The sequence below is a fragment of the Ochotona princeps genome, chromosome 6, assembly GCF_030435755.1.
Source record: "Ochotona princeps isolate mOchPri1 chromosome 6, mOchPri1.hap1, whole genome shotgun sequence".
Classification (NCBI taxonomy): Eukaryota; Metazoa; Chordata; class Mammalia; order Lagomorpha; family Ochotonidae; genus Ochotona; species Ochotona princeps.
Window position 1 is genome coordinate 4236136 of NC_080837.1, and position 15993 is coordinate 4252128.

Genomic DNA, 15993 nt, shown 5'->3' on the forward strand with positions numbered 1-15993 from the left:
AAGAACAGATGGGAAACATGCGGCATGGAGAGTAATGGAAATCGGGGTGGCAGAGATAGACCCAGCCTGTGGGAACTTTTCCGGATTGGAAAGCATGTGCCAGCCAGCGGGCAGGATCCTGCCCGGACAGGCATGTTGGCAGATTTTGGGCGTCCCAGCAGCCGGTCAGTTCTAGGGGAGAGGAAGCCCAGGCTGGCCTGCTGGTTTTCCTGACTACGGAGATATGGGGCAGCCAGGGGAAAGAAGACTTTTCCCAAAAAGCCTTCCCCCGACTTGGCAACCCTTTAGATTCTGCCCTTTACTCTTGGCTGTGTCCAGCACCACAACCAACCTAAAGGAGTTGGTAGGGGAGAGGGAGTTAACAGGGCCTTTGTCAACAGAACCGAGCTGGCCAGGAGGGAAGGAAGGAAGGCCAGGGGTGGGGTGGGTCAGGTAGGAGATACCAGAGCAACACAGTGCCAGCTGGGGAGTGACAAAAGGAAAGCAGTGTTTGAGAAAGACCCACGGGAGAGGCTGGCTGATCTGGTGTGGGTGAATTGGAGAAAGTGCCATTCTGCATGATCAGGCTCAGGAACCTGGGGCTAGCCCTTGGGAGATCTGGGCATGGCCGGCACCAGGGGCTTCAGCCAGCTCCCAACCTCCCTCTAGGCAAGTAGCCAGATGGAGCTGCCAGCAACGTGGCAAGGCTGCCTAGAAGGAGGGTGGATGGGCGGACACAGGCCTGAGTTGACTCGGGCACTGGCCAGCGCAGGTGGAGCGCGCAGAGCACGGTGGGAGTAGTGCATGCAGCTGATGGAATCCCTGAGGGTTAGGGTGCGGAAGGGGAGCTCTGTGTGTTCTGTGGGGAACCAGGGCACCAGGGGACCACATCTTCTATCAGAAGCTTCTTCCATCAGTGGGGGATCGTCTCCTAGTGGGGGAGGGGGCGGCTGGTTGTACCTTGTGTCCTGGTGAGCACCACCCTCCCCTCACTATGGGGACAAGATTGAGTGTTTGAATGTGCCCCTGGGTAGTAAGTGGTGTATGCTCTGGGGGAGGGGGTCACCCACAGGGGCACCCCTGCTGCTCACTCCCCTCTGCAGTGTTAGGGGGACCCCTGACCCCAAGCACCCCAGGCTGAACTCGGCTGGGACAGCTGCTGAACCCTGGGGTTTCCGGCAAGGCCCCAGTGTCACTGTAGGGCACAGCACTGGATGCCTCCCTCCTCTAGCGGCACCTGACCCACTCCACCGCAGCACTGACTGCACAGGTTGGACCCCAGGGGGTCTGCAGGAGGACCCCTGGGGAGACCAGCTCTGCATCCCGGAGGCTGCCCTGCTTGTCTTCCTCATTGGTAGATGAGCTGGGCTCAGAGCAGTGGGAAGGTCGAATCCTGAACTCTGCACTCCTCTGGCCCCGTCCTTCTCAGCAATTCCTGTGTGATGGCTGAGCCCTTGTTCCCAGCCACGCACATGGCTGCATCCTCAACTCACAGCACTGATGCCCGTGTCACTCATGGCATCACACACCCTCCCTCCCTGCCGTTCTCGAGGCAGTCGGTAGTGCTGGGGTGACACTCAGAGCTTGCCCTTCAGGGACTCTGATGTAAGGTTAAGCAGGGGACAGGTAGCTTAGCAATACCCAGGTAAGGGGAAACCAAGGCCAGCGCCCCACTCCAGCCACAGCAACCTTTGCTGGAGCAAGAGCTCAGGCTCTGGGCCAGAATCCCTGTTCATTAGGCATTTTGTAGGGGGATGAGTAACTCTTGTTTCCCCCTCTGCCATCCCTTGGAGTCCATGTCCCCGGCTCGCAGCCAGGAATTCTTACCCTCTCTTCTCGCTGTGACAACCAGCTGACCTAGGTGGTATAGACCCCATGGCTTCCAATTTGTGGGGCTTAGCGTTTTTCTTGAGTAGGTTTAAAAGCTGATACCCTTGGGACCAATGTGGTGGTGCAGTGGGTTACACTACCACTTGCAACATGTGCCGTTCCATATGCACTGTGTTGAGTCCTGGCTACTAATTGGAGCTGCTCACACAATTCCTGGGAGGTGGACGAGAGGGCCCCAACACTTAGCCTTTGCTGCACGCAGGGACGACCTGGTCAGGGTTCTGGGCTCCTGGCTTGGGCTGGGCTGGGCTGGGCTGGGCCAGGCCCCAGCTGTTGTGGATGTTTTGGGGAGTGAACTGGCAGAAGAAAGATGAGTCTCCACACCTTCTCTTTCACTCTGCCTTTGAAGTAGAACAAAGTGTTGAGTTTTTATTTTTTTTAAGAAAGGAAAACAAAGATAGGAGAAGGAGAAACCTGGCATGTCCCAGTCAATGTCTCAGCTTACCTGGCTGTTTTTTTTTTTTTTTTTGAAAGTCAGATATACAGATAAGAGGAGAGACAGAGAGGAAAAACTTCTGTGCACTGATTCACTCCCCAAGTGCCCACAACGGCTGGAGTTGAGCTGATCTGAAGCCAGGAGCTTCTTCCAGGTCTCCCACACAGGTGCAGTGTCCCAAGGCTTTGGGCTGTTCTTAACTGCTGGATGGGAAGTGGAGCTGCCAGGATCAGAAACAGCGCCCATATGGGATCTCAGTGCATGAAAGGTGAAGACTTTAGCCACTGGGCTACTGTGCCAGGAGAAAGAGTAGCCTGGCATGTCCCAGTCGATGTCCCAGCTTACCCGGCTGTGTTTTCAGGGTGTTTGTGCCTTTGTGCCAGCTGTCTGGTGGCTCTTATAGAAAGGTGGGCATTGTTTTGGAGGAAGTGGGGACAGCCTGAGTACTTCCCTTTACTCCTTATGCAAACCTGCTCCCTGATCACTCGGCCTCTCAGCCAAGACCTGGTGGAACCACTTCCCCAGCCCGCATTTGCTCACTCCATCCACTGCCCACCTCTCCCGGCCTCGTCCTCTGTCGCTGATGCCAGCCAGTTGGTGCCTGCGGGGGGCTGCTCCTCCTTCACCCAGTCTAGGTTGTCCTTCCTCCTTTCTGACCTCACCCATGACCGAGTCCCATCACTTCTATCTCATCAAAAATGCCCAGTGACATGGGCAGTATATGCCCTGAACGTCACTCCCGGGACTTCTCTGGGACCTCTCGGCAAAGGTGGCAGTGGATGGCAAGGACAGCTCAACAAAGACTACAGGGGACGCAAAGGCCAGTGGGGTGAGCTGCTCCTTGGACCAGATTTTGCCATGGATCTGGGAGGTGCTCCTCCGACTCCCTTCTCTTTCTGCATCTCACTGGCTTGCTCTCCTACTCGGGCCAGCATGGTCCTGATAGACGCTGGGAACCAATCAACTGTTGAAGACACCACCACTCCTGCTCCACCCAGCCCCCTGGCTAGGATTCTAGCTCAGTGAGCTTGGTCCACCACAGAATTAGCCATGGGCACTGAAGACTACACTGTGTAGAGCCAGTTCAGCTGGGAAGAAGGGTTCTCCTGGGGATCTGGATATGAAGCAGAGGGGGACTCTGCTGCTCAGGGCTCAGCAGAATACTGGTTTCTGCATGCAGATTGTATCGCAACAGGAAGGTGTTTTCCAAGCAGTGGAAGCTTCTTAGTAAACTACCAGTAGCTGGTGGGCAGCCTTCATGGCCTGAGACCCATCTAAGACGTCAGCTGTGAGCTCTGGGACCCTGGCTCCTGGTTATGCCTCCCAGCATTTAAGGCCTAGGAGTTGGTCGGAGATGACAGAGGAAACCAGCTCTGCTTCCCATCCCTGGAGAGCGGGAGAGGGAAGAGAACTGACAGAGCATAACGAAGTGGCAGTAGCTTGGAAGAACAGACTGCAAACAAGTGAAAACCGGGATGTGGACCAGGGAGAGGAGCCAGCCAGGAGCGAGAGCCTGAGAGGCCGTCCGAGAGGGTCTGTGCACCCAGTGAATGAGCCACCCCAAGGCTTCGAGGATCCCACCAAGAGCATTGAGTAGTGCAGCCTCTTCGTTTACAGGTCCCCATGAGGACCAGGGCTGGGTCAAGTGGGAAGACCCCCAAGCCACCAAGAACAGCTGTTCCTGTAGCTTCTTGTCCCTACACATTGAGACTAGTAAGCCTTTGGTGGGCAGGGGTCTCATCGTCCTCTGACCACAGAGTAGTCCAGTCCAGCCCCCCAAGGACAGTCCTGCTCTGTTGGGTGGAGACTGACAGTTGGGGGCTCTCAGGCTGGGGATGCCAAAGAGTCCTTCACAACTGGGAAGGGGTAGGATGGTGGGGGATATCAGAGGGCATTAGGGATTGCAGCAGCTGTCAGCCTCCTCCTCTGCCCTGGGCACTCCCTCCAGTATGAGAACCCCGTGACTTGCTGAGCTGGCTGTGGCTTCTCCTGCTTCCTGGCCCACATGGGCTCACACATGGTGAGAGCTACAACCAACAGCAGTGGGGGAGAGCTACCAGTCCCTTCCTTTCTGGTTTTACTTAAGGAAGATTCAGGAAACATACATTGTTACTTCTCCCCCAGAGCCCAGGCAGTAGTTCCCAGACCTGATCCACTCTGCTCCCCAGCTGCCCGCATGATGGGCCCAGGCAACTGCAACCAGGAGCTCACTCCTGACTCCACACTTAGAGGGAAGTTGAGCCGCAGCCCCTTAATATAACTGACAGGCTGAAGTTGGCTCCCCAACACCTCTGAGCTTTAATTACCCTGGAGACTGCATTCCTATCCATGCCTTCTCAGAGCCCTGAGAACCTCTCTTCGCCTTTCAGGCTTGCCCACCCCCAAGAAAGCTCGGCGAAGCTGGGATTCTCAGCTCTCAAAGCTTGGCAGTCTGCTGGGAGGAGGATCCTTGGAGGAAAGCTGGTCTGGTCCTTTGGAGCCCAGCTTCCTGGCTGGGGCAGATCCACTTTGCCATGCACCTGCTTTCCATCCGCTGGCAGTACCTATGTTGGAGCGTAGGTGGGGGGAAGGTGGCAGCCCATGAAGCTGACCTGGAAGTACTCTAACAGCCTTGGGTCCAGAGCAGAGCGACCCCTGGCAAGTGGATGCTGCCCTTGTGGTTGCCCAGAACACCCCAATGTTTGTACACTGTCCAGCCCAGAACTGTTCCACCAGGCAGCCAGGAACAGCTCCACAGAGTGGGTGTGCTCCTGTAGAGACACAGGCTTCTGGGTCCCTCTGAGATGCAAGGATTCAAGCTCTTCCCCAGTGCCTGGGGCACCCATATGGTTGGCAGGCTGTACACCTGAGGCCCCTACCCAAGGAGAGACCCTGGGTGCGGCTGTCAGCAGCCTTGTCTTCCCTCCAGTCCACTGCCTGCAGCCTGGGTTCCAGATCAGCTGCTTGGAAAGGACCAACTGTTTGCAGGCTGAGAAGGGGGGTTAGGCATGGTCTCCAGGTCCTACACAGCAGACAGGCCCAAGCTTTGCCATGAAACGGCACGAGTGACAGAACTGGACCACACCTTCCCCATCTGTCCAAAAATGGGACAAGGGCAGAGGGAATAGGAGGTGAAGGATGTTGGCTGGGTGGGCTGTGGTGGGGTCTGCATGAGGTGCTCGGGAGAAGGTACTGTATAGACAGAGCTCGATACTTGGCCAGACCTCAATCATGTTGGTCCCTGTGTCCAGGGAAAGGGCTGTGTGCGGCCTTCCAAGCAGCTGGGCGGCTCTCAGAACTCTGGCACAGGTGGGTGCCTTGGCCCCTCCTTTCCTCCCAACCCCACCCAGGCCAGCTCCTGGACCCACTTCTCATCTTCCCGACCCCAGACTGCTAAAATCGATGAAGCTAAAAGTGTTTGATCATGTTGATATATTTATATGTAAATACAAAACTGTATCGCTGTAAGATATTGAACATTACAATTATCTTCAGAATCTGACTCAGTCCATTGATGTTAAATACAAAATGAAATGATTGTAAAAAATAAGAATATACACATTCAAAGAGCTTATTACAGTATAAAGTTATCGAGGTCTGATCAGCTGCCAACCTCATCTTCTGACAGGGGTAAGGAGGTTTAGGGGTTCCCAGGATGCTCTTGGGAATGTGGAATGCTGGGGTGTTTGATTCTGTCCCTGGCACAATAGGTCAGGAGCAGGCAGGGACATGGTAGGTGGAAAAGGGCAAACTGTGATTGCAGGGTACCCCATCACCCAGCCAGGGGGGTGCAGCTTGTCATTGGCACATGGCCAGGGGCAGATGGGCATCTTGGTGGGCAGCAGGGCCAAGCTGTGGAAGGACAAGAGGACACAGGGCCCAGCCCGTCCTCATGGGGAGGCATGCTCCCATCAGTCTCCGCTTTCACAGCAGGGCTCCTTGCTTCTTTCCTTCGAAGACTTCGTACCGATTTCATTTGGCTCTGGTTGCTCAGTGACCCTGCACTGCCCCGGCTCGCTCGTAGCCTCCCCAAGCCCAGGGCAGGGAGGGAGAGGGTCTGGACTCACAGTGGAGGTCTGTTCCCCAAATTGGCAAAGTAAACAGAACAATTAGATAAGGGTGATCCATGCTGAATTCAACCAGTGTCACCACAAACCAGGACTTGTGACCCCACAGGGCAGCATCCAGGGGAAGGGGCAGCATTACTGCAGGAGGAGGCCTGCGGCAAGGGCACAGGGAATGCACCCTCCCCCCACCTAGTGCTCTGATGGCAGGAGGCTGACCCTGAGCCCCAGCTAGTCTAGGGTCTAAGAAGCGGGTCCGAACTGCAACCCAGAGCCACAGGAACTTCTACAAAGGAGTATGTGTGTGTATATGTATTTATAGAATATGCCCATAGTGTCACATACAATAGATAGTATATACACTCGTCCATGTGGACCCATACACAGAAGTGCACATCCACGCGCACACACACGACGGCAGGGAGGACCGGGATACGCGCCCGATGTACACACATGCTTGGCACTCAGGACAACCTCTAGAACATGGAACTCAGGTTCTCCAGGGAGGAAGGCAGCGGCTGCTCACCACACCAACAGACCCCAGGCATGGGAAGGAGTGGGAGAAGGGAGACCCCCCCAAAAGAATGGCAACAGGAAAGAGGGGCTCACTCCTTCCCACTTACCTCGGGGCCCCTGGCAAAACTCAATAGCCACAGTTGGGTTTTCATAAGGCACAGTTCGAGAGCAGGTGTTAGGAAGTGAGAACACATGGCTGCCGGCCCTTGCACGGGGCGGCTCCATCACGGGGACCCAGCCAAAGGGAAGGGCTGCCTGCGTGCACACGGGCCTGGGAGACACGACGAAGAGGAGGATCCATGGCTTCGGCAGGTCCACCAACAGCAGCCCACAGACTCAGTGATATCCAGGGTAGCAGGGTGAGGAAGGCCGTCCAGCAGGGAATGGCCCGTGGACAGTTACTGGCCCTCCATGGGCAGTAGGCTGTGGCCAGAGGGCACCATGCCCTCCTTCTCTGCAAATTCCAGGATGGCCTTATAGCAAAAGTAGTACTGCTCGGGGGTCTGGATGCTGAAGGCGCGCTGGGTCCTCATGCGTGACACCGTCTGGAACACGTTAAGGGTGCCAAGCTCCTCCAGCTGTGCCAGGCAAATGTCCAGTGAGCAGAAGGTACCTGAGGAAGACAAGCAGCAGTCATGGCTGCCTTGCTCTATTGTATGCACCTCCCTCTCCCAGCACACCCAAGCAGGACTGGATGAACCAACTCAGGGGCCCCTGAGGAAGGGGTCCCAGGAGTGCTGAGGATTGGAGAAATATGGCCTCTCCCAGGACAAACATAGGGACAACAGCAAGAGGGAGGGAGGACTGACGGGCAGCACTCCCACACCCAACTTCCAGAGGTGCCACACCTCCACGGAGGCCTGACCTACTAGAAATGTTCTGCAGTCTCCCCGAGGGGCCCCTGGGTTAGATGGACCAACAGTGCCTGTGTACACCTGCCCTGAATGCTCAGGGACTACAGAAGGCAGAATGCAGCCATGTGGGGAGCAGGCAGCAGCCTAACTGGGTGCTGCTGGGATCCCTGTGTGACAGCGAGGACAAGGTGGCAGGGCCAGCAGAGGACGGCACTGACTGGATGGATCAAGCATCAGCCCCCAGAGCCCATGGCTGGGGTGAGCACACCCTGGCAGGTATGGGGGAATATCAAAAGCACAAGAAAGCGGGCCTTGCACGGGTTCCTCCTCCCATGGCCACCACAGCTGAGGCACTTCCCTGTTGCTCCCTCAGGAGTGCCGTCAGCAGCCTTACCTGTCCTGCCAATGCCCGCACTGCAGTGGACCACAATGGGTGGCTCAGGGCACTGGCCTCTGGAGCGTGCGCCCATGCTGCTGACAGCCAGGCTCTGCTGGCTTCGGACCACTCTCAGGAAGTCAATGAGGGAAGCTGCTGAGGAAGGGACGCCGTAATCTGGCCAGCTCAGGAACTGGAAGTGGGTTACCTGGCGTTTCTGCCGCTCCTGGGGTGAAAGCAGGTGAATATTAAGGAGCCACTAGTGCCAGAGGCTCCCAGCTCCCTCTCACGGTCCCCTCACAACTGCCTTCTGCCACAAAGCCAAAGGAGGTTTAACAGTGTGCCATCAGTGGGCTTTCTGTACACTGGAAGTCAGCCCTCACAGAACACCATGCATGCACGACTGTTGTCAAGATGACCTGGCTGTGCAATGCCAAACTTCACCCCATTCCCTGGTGAACAGAGACAACCCACAGCCCTGCTGGCATCCTGCCTGCCTCCTTGGGAGATTTTCATTACTATAAACTTTCTCCCTCAGCTTCAAAAAGGTGAGGAGGGGAACAAATCTTTAAAATGAAAAAAGAAGGGAAGAAAAGGTGAGGAGGGGGCAGGCACCTGGCCCAGCAATTAGGATGCTAGTTAAAATGCCGATGTCCCTCGTCAGCGTCAGGGGTCGATCCTGCCTCTGGCTCCCTACTGCAGCTTCTAGTTACACAGAGCTCAGGAGGCAGCAGGTGAGTGACTGCGTCCCTGCCACCCACAGGCGAGACCCGGTTGGGTAACCCAGCTCCTGACTTCAGCCTAATCCCAGCTACTACAAGCATTTAGGGAGTGAACTAACTGAACAAGAAACATTTTTTTTCAAAATTTGAATGATAAAACCATGCCTTACCTCTGTGTTATGAATTTCTAGCGTTGTTTTCTTATAATGGTTCATGTTCTCCACGCCTAGGTTGGTCACGGTGAGGAAGCCAAATCGGACCCGAGAGTCTTTCTCTAAAGGCCAGTATTGGCCACACTTTCTCCTGCCGCCTTCTTCAAAGCTGAGGACACAGGGAGAGAGGTCAGCCTGCCACCCTTCGTCTCCACAGTGGGACTCCCGACACACAGCGCCATCTCCTATTGCTTCTGAGGAGCCCCAAGGTCCTCGGCAGCATGGGAGCGGCAGGGAAGGTCTCTGCATGTGCTCACAGAGCCCATCGACTGGGCGCTCATCCACCACCATGGTTGTGTGCTCACAGACACAGCATGCGCTGCACCCCTTCCCTGACACCTCATGCTCCTTCTCATGTTATCTGGGAGGAACAGGGGTGGACAGACTATAGGCAAAACCGGGCAGGTCAGAGAGAACTTTCTGGCCTGGGCCTCAGCCAGTGGTCCTCCTCCTCCCTAGGCTGAGGAGTGGGAAAAGCCCACATCTGAAGATGCAGTGGGTGGGTGGGGCTTGCGAGGGAGAGGCGGGTTTGCATGAGGCCTAGAGACCACCCTACACTTGTTAGTGGTCCACGATGCTCGAAGCACATGCCCTGAGGAGGGAGCAAAGTGTACCTTCTTATTTATTTTGTGCCCTCTTCTGAAACAGGTTACAATTAATGTCATGATAATAATGCTAATGGGTGGGTAACATCTTTCAGCTGACCGCCTGTTCCCTATTGAGAGATTCCTGCCCCACTCAGGATATTTCTCCCCTTACAGTTCCCCAATAGAAGGAAACACATTCGTGCAGAAGAGGGGCCAAAGGTCACACCACTGGTAGGCAAAGGAGTCAGGAAGATGGCTCCTAATAGGAAACACAGCATGCTGCCAAGCATCAGGGAAGCCCCTTACCCAAAACACTGGGAGCAGCAGTGTCAGAAGGCAGAGGTTCCAAGTTCTGGAATAACTGCCTAGACTTTACCTACTGAGTATCCCCAACATGAAACTCTCCATGATCTTGAAGTCCAATTCTGGGTGAGGGGTGCCCCACCAGCACCTCCTGAGAGGGTAAAGCCAGGCTCTCAGTCCAGGCATTCAAGCTTTGTAAAGTGAGTCCCATCAATGCCCACTGTCCTCTGCCTGGGTTAACCCAGGGTCAGCCGAGAGGAAGACAAGGCGGGTCAGGGTCTGTCTCAGCTCTCCTACTACTCGGGGCCTCTGAGAACAAAATGTCCTCTATAGTTTCTCAGCCTCGGGGCTGGGCTGAGCATGGGCGAGATCCACTCACCGGGTGGTCATGACAATCACCAGGACCTTCTGCTCCCAGACCATGAGCCAGAAATCCCGGTACGTATTCTCCAAAGGACCTGACATGAGAGTAGAACGCAAGGGCTGTTGGTCCGGGACAAAGCACAGATGTCAGCTACCACTGCTCCTTTCACTACACACCTGCTAACCCTAGGAAGTCCTGAAATGCCCCCTAAATGTGAGGCAGACACACTAGGTCTGGGGGGCGCTGCCACACACCTCCCAGAACTGCAGCTGTGGTCACGCCAAGCTGACAGTGTCAACCGGGCACACATCTCCAGCTATTTTCCTCTCACCAAAATTCCCACTTGGAATCACTGGAGTGGCCACACTGTCACCCTCCTGAGTCCCATCTGCTCACAGCCTTCATGCTTGCAATTTGCCTCTTCATTCAAAAGTAGCGCTGGTAACGTCTCATTCTTGTATCACTCCACCTTTTTATTTAGTTTTTTAAGATTTATCTATTTACTGAAAAGGCAGAGAGAGAGAGACACTTCTGCAAGGAGCTATCATTATGCCTTACAAATTCTTTCAATTTCTTTGTTTTTGAGGTTGGTGTTGTAGATGGCAAGCTAAACTGCCACCTGCACCATCCACATTACACATGGGCACCAGGTCTTGTCCTAGCTGCTTCACCTCTGATCCAGCTCCCTGTTTTAGTGCCAGGGAAAGCAGCAGAGGATGGCACAAGTCTTTGGGTCCCTGGACCCACATGGGAGACACAAATGAAGCTCCTGCTTCCAGGCTTTGGCCTGACCCAGCCGCAGTGTTGTGGCCATTTGGGGAGTATACCAACAGATGGAACACCTCTTTCTGTTTTTTTCCTACTGTATCTTTCAGATAAGTAAAATATTCCTTAAAAATATTTACTTTTAGGACCCAGCATGGTTGCCTAGTGGCTAAAGTCCTCGCCTTGTATGTGCGGGGATTCCACATGGGCACCATTTCTAATCCCGGCAGCTCCACTTCCCATCCAGCTCCCTGCTTGTGGCCTGGGAAAGCAGTTGAGGACAGCCCAAAGCCTTGGGACCCTGCACCCACATGGAAGACCAGGAAGAAGGTCCAGACTTCTGGCTTCGGATCGGCACAGAACATGCCACATGCTAACTAACTACTCAGCAAGAACGCTGAAAAGACTCATGGGCCACCAACTCCCTTTCAGTGAAGACAGTAACAAACAGCTCAGGACAATTCCTTATACTTTGCCAGTGTTTTCTCCTCCCCTACTTCCTGGGAAACAGGACAGTGTCAAAGGGCCTGGATGGTCACTGTTCCACCATGGTTTTGCTACCGTATCTTAGGCTCTAGAAGTCCCTCTCTGCAGAGATGGCTGCTGCCTAAAGTGGGAAATCTTGGAGATGAGCTAAATGTCCAGTAAGACAGGGTAAAATTTGGGCTAGCCATAATTTATACATTCCATGCAAGTAATGCTGTGATATCGGCTATTTTGCTATGGGAAATTATTCACAAGATATCATTACACCCAGTGTAGTCGCCTAGCGTTGAAGTCCTCATCTTGAACGCGCCGGGATCCCATATGGGCGGCGGTTCTAATTCTGGCAGCCCCACTTCCCATCCAGCTCCCTGCTTGTGGCCTGGAATGCAGTCAAGGATGGTCCAAAACCTTGGGACCCTGCACCCACGTGGGAGACCTGGAAGAATTTCCTGGCTCCTGGCTTTGGATCTGCGCAGCACCGGTCATTGCGGTCACTTGGGGAGTGAATCATCGGACGGAAGATCTTCCTTTCTGTCTTTCCTGCTCCCTGTATTTCTGACTTTGTGATAAAAATAAATAAATCTGTTTAAAAAATGTATCATTAAACAGAAACAATGATGAAGTGGGAGTTGCACTACAGCAGATTAAGCAGTCTGTATCAGAGTGCTTTGCTTCCAACTGAGTTCCTGCCAATATGCCGGAAAAGGCAGTGGAAAACTGTCCAGGTATTAGGTTCCTACCACTTACACGGGAGACCCAGACAGAGCTCCAGGGTCCTGGCTTTGGCCAGGCCCAGCCCCAGCCTTGCAGCCCTTTGGCGAATGAACCTCCCTTTCTCTGTCACTCTGCCTTTCAAATAAATAAAATCACTTCACTGGGGCAGCACAGGCACATGGCTTAGCAATGAAGACACTGGCTATGATGTGCAGAGTGCCTAAGTTCAATTCCTGGCTCCCCAGCTTTTGATTTAATTTTCCTCTTGATGTATAATCTCAGGAGGAAGGCAGCAATGATGGATCAAGTGGTTGGGCCCCACAAGAAAGCAGGATTGGGTTCTTGGCTTGGATTCAACACCAGGCCTGGCCTTGGCCAGAACCCCAGCCCCAGTCTCAGCAAGCATTTTGGAGTGAAATAGTAGATGGAGACTCTTCATCTCTGCCTTTTAAAAATAAATAAATAAGATAGACCTTAAGAGTTCTTTAAAGAAGCACTTGCGTCATCTTCTGCTGATTTCTCAGGCACATTAGCCAGAAGCTGGATTAGAAGTGGAGCAGTTAGGACCCAAACCAGTGTTTATATGAGATACTGCCATATAGGATGGTGCCCAGTGGCTTAAACAGCTGTGTCACAACACTGCCCCCTCCTGTGAAGCAGCGTCTTAATGCTGTACCAACACCCACCCCCTCTTGCAGATTCCTCCGAGGCCATACCCTGCAAATGCACGTGGCAGTGGCTGGTGTTGTATTCATGTGCTAATTTTCTTCCCACCTTCTTTGGAGCCAGTATGGTATTCTCAGATGCACAAAGGCACCAGGAACATTTACAGACACTCCATCTGAAACCCAGCAGAAATTGTCTGACTAAGCCCAGCCTGGTCACGACAGCACACTTGCTGGAGTGCTCTGTGACGGTACAGGGACCAGTGACATTCTCTGAGGACAGCACTACTCAGTCCTATATCAGATGCAACCTCTATCAAGGACCACTGCCCTTCTTGGCCTCTATTGGAAATGTAGAGCAGGCCACAGGCCTGGTGAGGTCGAAGAGAAGTGCTATACTTCTTGTTTGACTTCCTTAACCACTTGCAGTCTTATGGAACCCGGGACCTGGCAGTCACTGTGTCAACTCCAGTTACCATTCACTGGAACAGTGATGCCATCAGAGTGTGAGAGCTTGACCAGCTTACCTTGGGTGCCGATGTAAGCATTCTTCTGCTTATAGCCATCCATGAAACTGGCATTGATGTAATCTGTCTAATGACAAGAAGGAGACATTACTGCAGCTGCATGCAACAGCCCACGTGGGATTGTGTATGTGCTGCGCTAGGTACACACAACCAGGGAATGAACATGCTCAATAGGCAGAAACTGAGAAATGAAAAGACCAATTCACATCCCTCATTTCAACAGACGGGACTGAGTCAATACACACCTCTACTGTACAGATTAAAACTTTAAAATGCCTGGGGGGGAAAAAAAGAGCCCGTCTTTGTGACCAGGTATTGAAAGGGCATGTGGAAATTGCAGTCGCCAGATGCTGCTACTGAAAACACAACAGGTAATCCCATAGCTCCTCAGAAGAGTAAATGGGGTTACCAAATGATCTAGAGAGCTCACCCCTAAGGAAATGGAACAACGGGCACAGGGGAATGGCTCAATGGATGGATCCTCGCCTTATAAGCACTGGGATGCCACATGGGTGCTGCTTCATGTCCCAGCTGCTCCACTTCCCATCCTTGCTTGTGGCCTGGGAAAGCAGCAGAGGATGGCCCAAAGCCTTGGGACCGTGCATCCACGTGGGAGACCTGGAAGAAGCTCCTGGCTTCAGACCAACTCTGCTCTGATGACTGCGGCCATTTGAGGAGTAAACCAGCAAATGGGGGATCTTTCTGTTTCTCTTCTATGTAGATCTGATCTGCCTCTCCAATGAAAATAAATGGATCTTTAAAAGAAAAAAAAAAAGGCACAGCGTGACACCCTGGCGGCTGAAATTCACGCCTTGCATCTACTGAAATCTCATATGGGTGCCAGTTCGTATCTGGTTGCTCCACTTCCCATCCAGCTCCCTACCTTTGGCCTGGGAAAGCAGCAGAGAATGGTCCAAAATCTTGGGACCCTGCACCTATGTGGGGGACCTGGACGAAGCTCCTGGCTCCTGATTTCAGATCAGCTCACTCTGGCCACTGCAGCCACTTGGGGAGTGAACCAGTGGACAGAAGATCTATCTCTCTGTCTCTCCTTCTCTCTCTGTATCAGCCTTTACAATAAAAAATATATAAATCTTTAGAAAGAAAAAAAGTAGAAAAAAAGAAATGACAAAACAGGACTACTCAAAATTTAGACACTTGTTTGAGAAATACAAATAACTCCAAGCGTCTCCAATGAGAAGTGAGTAACATGTAGTGTATGAGACGTTCCTGGGAAATACAAGGGATGAGGTGGTGACACCCGCTACACACACAGAGCCTGGAAGGCACGGTGTTCTAAGACATCAGACACCAAAGGTCACCATTCACGTGACTCCATTTACGCAGATTGTCTAGAACAGGCAAGTCCATCAAGGCAGAAGGCAGATGTGGTAGTTTAGAGAGGGGGAATGAATGCCAAAGGTAGGGGTTCTGGGAGACGATAAAAATATTTTTAGATTATTTACTCATCTATTTAAAGGGCAGGGTGGTAGAAAGAGGGCTGAGGAAGGGAGACAGAGACTAACAGAAAGATCTTTCTTCTGCTGTTTCACTTCCCAAATGGCTGCAACAGCCAGGGGTGAGCCAGGCTGAAGTCAGGAGCCAGGAACTCCATCTGGGGCTTCTACATGATGACCCCAGTCATCATCTGCTGCTTCCTAAGGCACATTGGCAGGGAGCTGGAGTGCTAGTGGAAGAGCTGGGACGTGAATCAGCATTCTGATCCAAGATACTGGAGTCCCAGGCAGCAACTTGACCTGCTAGGCTCAAAGGCTGGTCCAATGGTATTCTAAGGTCGACTGTGATGATAATGATTACACAACTCAGTTAATACATCAAACACCACTGACTTGTACACTTCAAATGGATGAATCAGATGACATGCGATTACATCTATATAAAGCCACTACTTACAAACCATAGTCTATTAGGACCTGCAAAACTATACACAGAACCAAAGGGGAGGCAAGCCAAGCAGATCAGGAACATCCCATCCATTCCACCACATAGTGAGAGCAATGCTACACTGCATGGGCCACACACGCAGACTCCATGACCACCCAGACGAGCAACACAAAGCCACTGCCCAAAGGTAAACTCCTAACTGCCTTTTCCAGTTCTTCTCCCACCTCCTAAGGGTCACAGGCTCCTGCATCGCCTTACCACATGCACAAGATCTCTGCCGAGGTCCTTTAAACCAAATGTGTACCTGGTGGGAAAGTGAGTGGACATGGACAGCGGAGGACACAGAAGAGGGAATGGGGGGAGGTGTGACAAAAACAGAAGTGTTCCAAGAGCAAACAAGAGGAGAGCCACACCTCTCACCATCGTCTCCTTCCTCAGCGTACCATGCTTTCCCAGCAGGGCAGTCAGAACTGTTGGGACCTCACAGTCATCCCACTAGATATCTCAACCCAATGGTCATACCCATTCCAGCCATCTGGAAAGTGAACCAGCAGATAGAAGATCTTTCTGTCTCTCCTCTCTGTAAATCTGATCTGCCTTTCTAATAAAGATAAATAAATCTTTTAAAAAATAAACAAAGCAAATCTTT

At 52.9% G+C, this 15993-nt stretch overlaps 1 protein-coding gene across 1 annotated transcript in view; it reads right to left on the reverse strand.

Annotated features, from left to right (window-relative positions):
- Nucleotides 1-6645: 6645 nt before the first annotated feature.
- PTPN9 (protein tyrosine phosphatase non-receptor type 9) overlaps nucleotides 6646-15993 on the reverse strand; it is an 82865-nt gene continuing 73517 nt past the window's right edge. The window contains exons 9-13 of the mRNA XM_058665492.1: nucleotides 13440-13506; nucleotides 10298-10376; nucleotides 8987-9137; nucleotides 8113-8320; nucleotides 6646-7477 (exon numbers count right to left, since the gene is read on the reverse strand). Coding sequence (XP_058521475.1) covers nucleotides 7263-7477; nucleotides 8113-8320; nucleotides 8987-9137; nucleotides 10298-10376; nucleotides 13440-13506 — 720 coding nt within the window. The 3' untranslated portion in view covers nucleotides 6646-7262. The remainder of the gene's footprint in view (nucleotides 7478-8112; nucleotides 8321-8986; nucleotides 9138-10297; nucleotides 10377-13439; nucleotides 13507-15993) is intronic.